General features: G+C 38.0%; 1 protein-coding gene across 4 annotated transcripts in view; it reads left to right on the top strand.

Moving 5' to 3' along the window:
• Positions 1-1,425: 1,425 nt before the first annotated feature.
• Positions 1,426-7,448, top strand: part of AIG1 (androgen induced 1) — a 317,798-nt gene continuing 311,775 nt past the window's right edge. Inside the window, exon 1 of one of the 4 annotated variants that reach the window (XR_008891380.1) lies at positions 1,426-1,928. Coding sequence is in view for 1 of the 4 variants with exons in the window: in XM_056566741.1 (XP_056422716.1) it covers positions 1,788-1,928 (141 nt within the window). In the remaining 3 variants the exon portion in view is untranslated. The remainder of the gene's footprint in view (positions 1,929-7,448) is intronic. The other 3 variants (XR_008891381.1, XR_008891379.1, XM_056566741.1) reach the window with 3 other exon arrangements.

Genomic DNA, 7,448 nt, shown 5'->3' with positions numbered 1-7,448 from the left:
TTTGGGTTAGGTCTTGGTAAATTTAGTTTCTTGCAGGTGGCCTTGGCAGGAGATAACAGGTAAGCCCATGCACGGTTCAAAGTCCTGACCACAAATTCTACTTAATTTTGGTGGTAAATTTTCGGCATTACTTGCATTCTTTTTTGGTGAAAAATCCCAAAATGTCATGAAAATTTAGCATTTTTCTAACTTTGAAGCTCTCTACTTGTAAGGAAAATGGATATTCCCAATAAATGTTATTTTTACTCACAAATACAATATGTCCACTTTATGTTGGCATCATAAAATGGACATATTTTTGCTTTTTGAAAAAATTAGAGGGCTTCAAAGTAGAGCAGCAATTTTCAAAAATGTCATGAAAATTGCTAAAATCTGAAGGGACAGATGTTACAGAACTACAACTCCCAGCATGCCTGGGCTGCTCTGCCATTGGTCAGAATCAGTTCTGACCAATGGCAGGGGATAGGAGATCGCAGCACTGCGACCTCACTCCTAGCCCTCAGGATGATCGGGGCTCTCCCTGACAGCTCCGATCATCGCTATTTTCCGGGTAATCGGGTCACCAGAGACCCGATCGGCCTGGAATAGCAGAAAATCGCATGTCTGAATTGACATGCAATTTTCCGCGATCGCCGACATGGGGGGGTCTAAGGACCCCCTGGGCGATGTGCCGGGATGCCTGCTGAATGATTTCAGCAGGCATTCCGATCCAGTCCCCAACCAGCTAGCGGCGGGGACCGGTATTCCCATGGGCGTATGCATACGCCCCACGTCCTTAAGGACTCGGAATGCAGGGCGTATGCATACGCCCGGCGTCCTGAACAGGTTAAGGTCTCTGGTCACCTCCTTGGGCTCTGGCTGAACTGCATAGACTTTACCAACTGTCTACCCTCAGTAAAACTACAGTTGTCCTTAACTTGGCGTCTGAGTCTTTATTGCCCCCGTGCCTAGCCCGCGATCCAGCAGTATACCTTTGAGTGGTTATAGGCTAAACCACGTCCTGGCGTCACGAATACAAGGGGTTAATTCCATCTGCCCCTAGGGTAACAACATCTGCCCTGCACCACACTCCCCGCAGCCACACATCCCAACCCCCCCAAAATTGCGGTTTTCTTTTTAATTTCCCCATACACGTAATTCTTATCTAGTTGTGCCATACATTTTTGGTAAAATGAAAGGTGTCATTATAAAGCCCAAAATGGGTTTACCTCAGCTCAAGCATGTCGGAATGATTTTACTACAATGCCAGCGTGTATAAGAAGACTATTGGCGCTTACTCCAGTCGGCTGTGTGACGTCACTCCTTGAAATACAACGTATAGAGAGCAGTGGCCTCAAACTGTGGCCCTCCAGATGTTGCAAAACTAACTCTCAGCATGCCCGGACAGCCGTTGGCTGTCCGGGCATGCTGGGAGTTGAAGTTTTGCAACAGCTGGAGGACCACAGTTTAAGACCACTAGTTTAGAGTGATGAGGAGCGACGGGGCTAACATCTGCTCTATGCGCCTCACGGTGACGTCATGAAGACAGCATCCCAGGATTCCACCCGCCGTCAGTGACGTCAGCACGTCCTTATCACTCCCCCCAGCGCTATCCCCGTCGCTATAACAACCGCTCCCCCATCCTCCTCCGGGCTGGATGCTCCGTGCCGGCTGTGTGTCCCCTCTCCCCTCCCCGTCCACTCCATTCCCCAGACGCTAAATGAAGGAGGTAGTAAAATAAGAAGTGACACAGTGTGCGGGGAGGGGCGGGCTGTCACCTCCACTGCTCCCCAGCGCTGGGGCCTGTCATGGCGCTAATTCCGTGCCAGGTGCTGCGGGTCGCCATCATGCTGTCATACCTGTCCGTGCTGTGCCACTACAAGGCCGTAGAGATGCCCGCACACCAGACCTATGGCGGCAGCTGGAAGTTTCTCACCTTCATTGACTTGGTGAGTCCGGATCATGTGCAGCCAGTGCCCAGCACATGTATACCACCTATATGTCCATATACCCCCTGTATATATTGTAGTGTGACCTCACTATATATCTGTGCTCAGAGGAATGCTTTGGGTTATTTACATGTGTTTATGAGGATGGAGTTCATAAAGCATGTGCATCTGATTCCCATGAGTATACAGGATATTACTGATCTCTAGGAGTATACAGGATATTACTGATCTCTAGGAGTATACAGGATATTACTGATCTCTAGGAGTATACAGGATATTACTGATCTCTAGGAGTATACAGGATATTACTGATCTCTAGGAGTATACAGAATATTACTGATCTCTAGGAGTATACAGAATATTACTGATCTCTAGGAGTATACAGGATAGTACTGATCTCTAGGAGTATACAGGATAGTACTGATCTCTAGGAGTATACAGGATAGTACTGATCTCTAGGAGTATACAGAAGATCATTGATCTCTAGGAGTATACAGAATATTACTGATCTCTAGGAGTATACAGGATATTACTGATCTCTAGGAGTATACAGGATATTACTGATCTCTAGGAGTATACAGGATATTACTGATCTCTAGGAGTATACAGGATATTACTGATCTCTAGGAGTATACAGGATATTACTGATCTCTAGGAGTATACAGGATATTACTGATCTCTAGGAGTATACAGGATATTACTGATCTCTAGGAGTATACAGGATATTACTGATCTCTAGGAGTATACAGGATATTACTGATGTCTAGGAGTATACAGGATATTACTGATGTCTAGGAGTATACAGGATATTACTGATCTCTAGGAATATACAGCATATTACTGATCTGTAGGAATATACAGCATATTACTGATCTATGAGTATACAGCATATTACTGATCTGTAGGAATATACAGCATATTACTGATTTGTAGGAATATACAGCATATTACTGATCTGTAGGAATATACAGCATATTTCTGGTCTGTAGGAATATACAGCATATTACTGGTCTGTAGGAATATACAGCATATTACTGATCTTTAGGAATATACACCATATTACTGATCTATGAGTATACAGCATATTACTCATCTGTAGGAATATACAGCATATTACTGATCTGTAGGAATATACAGCATATTACTGATCTGTAGGAATATACAGCATATTACTGATCTATGAGTATACAGCATATTACTGATCTGTAGGAATATACAGCATATTACTTGTCTGTAGGAATATACAGCATATTACTGGTCTGTAGGAATATACAGCATATTACTGGTCTGTAGGAATATACAGCATATTACTGATCTTTAGGAATATACACCATATTACTGATCTATGAGTATGCAGCATATTACTGATCTGTAGGAATATACAGCATATTACTGATCTGTAGGAATATACAGCATATTACTGATCTGTAGGAATATACAGCATATTACTGATCTGTAGGAATATACAGCATATTACTGATCTGTAGGAATATACAGCATATTACTGGTCTGTAGGAATATACAGCATATTACTGATCTGTAGGAAAATACACCATATTACTGGTCTGTAAGAATATACAGCATATTACTGGTCTGTAGGAATATACAGCATATTACTGGTCTGTAGGAATATACAGCATATTACTGGTCTGTAGGAATATACAGCATATCACTGGTCTGTAGGAATATACAGCATATTACTGATCTGTAGGAATATACAGCATATTACTGATCTGTAGGAATATACAGCATATTACTGATCTGTAGGAATATACAGCATATTACTGGTCTTTAGGAATATACAGCATATTACTGATCTGTAGGAATATACAGCATATTACTGGTCTGTAGGAATATACAGCATATTACTGATCTGTAGGAATATACAGCATATTACTGATCTGTGGGAATATACAGCATATCACTGATCTGTAGGAATATACAGCATATTACTGGTCTGTAGGAATATACAGCATATTACTGATCTATGAGTATACAGCATATTACTGATCTGTAGGAATATACAGCATATTACTGATCTGTAGGAATATACAGCATATTACTGACCTGTAGGAATATACAGCATATTGCTGATCTGTAGGAATATGCAGCATATTACTGATCTGTAGGAATATACAGCATATTACTGATCTGTAGGAATATACAGCATATTACTGATCTGCAGGAATATACAGCATATTACTGGTCTGTAGGAATATACAGCATATTACTGATCTGTAGGAATATACAGCATATTACTGATCTGTAGGAATATACAGCATATTACTGATCTGTAGGAATATACAGCATATTACTGATCTATGAGTATACAGCATATTACTGATCTGTAGGAATATACAGCATATTACTGATCTGTAGGAATATACAGCATATTACTGATCTGTAGGAATATACAGCATATTATTGGTCTGTGGGAATATACAGCATATTACTTGTCTGTAGGAATATACAGCATATAACTGGTCTGTAGGAATATACAGCATATTACTGATCTGTAGGAATATACAGCATATTACTGATCTGTAGGAATATACAGCATATTACTGATCTGTAGGAATATACAGCATATTACTTGTCTGCAGGAATATACAGCATATTACTGGTCTGTAGGAATATACAGCATATTATTGATCTGTAGGAATATACAGCATATTACTGGTCTGTAGGAATATACAGCATATCACTGGTCTGTAGGAATATACAGCATATTACTGATCTGTAGGAATATACAGCATATTATTGGTCTTTAGGAATATACAGCATATTACTGATCTGTAGGAATATACAGCATATTACTGATCTGTGGGAATATACAGCATATCACTGATCTGTAGGAATATACAGCATATTACTGGTCTGTAGGAATATACAGCATATTACTGATCTATGAGTATACGGCATATTACTGATCTGTAGGAATATACAGCATATTACTGATCTGTAGGAATATACAGCATATTACTGATCAATGAGTATACAGCATATTACTGATCTGTAGGAATATACAGCATATTACTGATCTGTAGGAATATACAGCATATTACTGATCTGTAGGAATATGCAGCATATTACTGATCTGTAGAAATATACAGCATATTACTGATCTGTAGGAATATACAGCATATTACTGATCTGCAGGAATATACAGCATATTACTGGTCTGTAGGAATATACAGCATATTACTGATCTGTAGGAATATACAGCATATTACTGATCTGTAGGAATATACAGCATATTACTGATCTGTAGGAATATACAGCATATTACTGATCTATGAGTATACAGCATATTACTGATCTGTAGGAATATACAGCATATTACTGATCTGTAGGAATATACAGCATATTACTGATCTGTAGGAATATACAGCATATTACTGGTCTGTGGGAATATACAGCATATTACTTGTCTGTAGGAATATACAGCATATAACTGGTCTGTAGGAATATACAGCATATTACTGATCTGTAGGAATATACAGCATATTACTGATCTGTAGGAATATACAGCATATTACTGATCTGTAGGAATATACAGCATATTACTTGTCTGCAGGAATATACAGCATATTACTGGTCTGTAGGAATATACAGCATATTATTGATCTGTAGGAATATATAGCATATTACTGGTCTGTAGGAATATACAGCATATCACTGGTCTGTAGGAATATACAGCATATTACTGATCTGTAGGAATATACAGCATATTACTGGTCTTTAGGAATATACAGCATATTACTGATCTGTAGGAATATACAGCATATTACTGGTCTGTAGGAATATACAGCATATTACTTATCTGTAGGAATATACAGCATATTACTGATCTGTAGGAATATGCAGCATATTACTGATCTGTAGGAATATACAGCATATTACTGATCTGTAGGAATATACAGCATATTACTGGTCTGTAGGAATATACAGCATATTACTGGTCTGTAGGAATATACAGCATATTACTTGTCTGTAGGAATATACAGCATATTACTGATCTTTAGTAATATACAGCATATTACTGGTCTTTAGGAATATACAGCATATTACTGATCTATGAGTATACAGCATATTACTGATCTGTAGGAATATACAGCATATTACTGATCTTTAGGAATATACACCATATTACTGATCTATGAATATACAGCATATTACTCATCTGTAGGAATATACAGCATATTACTGATCTGTAGGAATATACAGCATATTACTGATCTGTAGGAATATACAGCATATTACTGATCTATGAGTATACAGCATATTACTGATCTGTAGGAATATACAGCATATTACTTGTCTGTAGGAATATACAGCATATTACTGGTCTGTAGGAATATACAGCATATTACTGGTCTGTAGGAATATACAGCATATTACTGATCTTTAGGAATATACACCATATTACTGATCTATGAGTATGCAGCATATTACTGATCTGTAGGAATATACAGCATATTACTGATCTGTAGGAATATACAGCATATTACTGATCTGTAGGAATATACAGCATATTACTGATCTGTAGGAATATACAGCATATTACTGATCTGTAGGAATATACAGCATATTACTGGTCTGTAGGAATATACAGCATATTACTGATCTGTAGGAAAATACACCATATTACTGGTCTGTAAGAATATACAGCATATTACTGGTCTGTAGGAATATACAGCATATTACTGGTCTGTAGGAATATACAGCATATTACTGGTCTGTAGGAATATACAGCATATCACTGGTCTGTAGGAATATACAGCATATTACTGATCTGTAGGAATATACAGCATATTACTGGTCTTTAGGAATATACAGCATATTACTGATCTGTAGGAATATACAGCATATTACTGGTCTGTAGGAATATACAGCATATTACTGATCTGTAGGAATATACAGCATATTACTGATCTGTGGGAATATACAGCATATCACTGATCTGTAGGAATATACAGCATATTACTGGTCTGTAGGAATATACAGCATATTACTGATCTATGAGTATACAGCATATTACTGATCTGTAGGAATATACAGCATATTACTGATCTGTAGGAATATACAGCATATTACTGATCTGTGGGAATATACAGCATATCACTGATCTGTAGGAATATACAGCATATTACTGGTCTGTAGGAATATACAGCATATTACTGATCTATGAGTATACAGCATATTACTGATCTGTAGGAATATACAGCATATTACTGATCTGTAGGAATATACAGCATATTACTGATCAATGAGTATACAGCATATTACTGATCTGTAGGAATATACAGCATATTACTGATCTGTAGGAATATACAGCATATTACTGATCTGTAGGAATATGCAGCATATTACTGATCTGTAGGAATATACAGCATATTACTGATCTGTAGGAATATACAGCATATTACTGATCTGCAGGAATATACAGCATATTACTGATCTGTAGGAATATGCAGCATATTACTGATCTGTAGGAATATACAGCATATTACTGATCTG

Source organism: Hyla sarda, chromosome 3 (assembly GCF_029499605.1).
Source record: "Hyla sarda isolate aHylSar1 chromosome 3, aHylSar1.hap1, whole genome shotgun sequence".
Classification (NCBI taxonomy): domain Eukaryota; kingdom Metazoa; phylum Chordata; class Amphibia; order Anura; family Hylidae; genus Hyla; species Hyla sarda.
The sequence above is the reverse complement of the archived record's forward strand: the minus strand, read 5'-3'. Positions and strand labels throughout refer to the sequence as shown.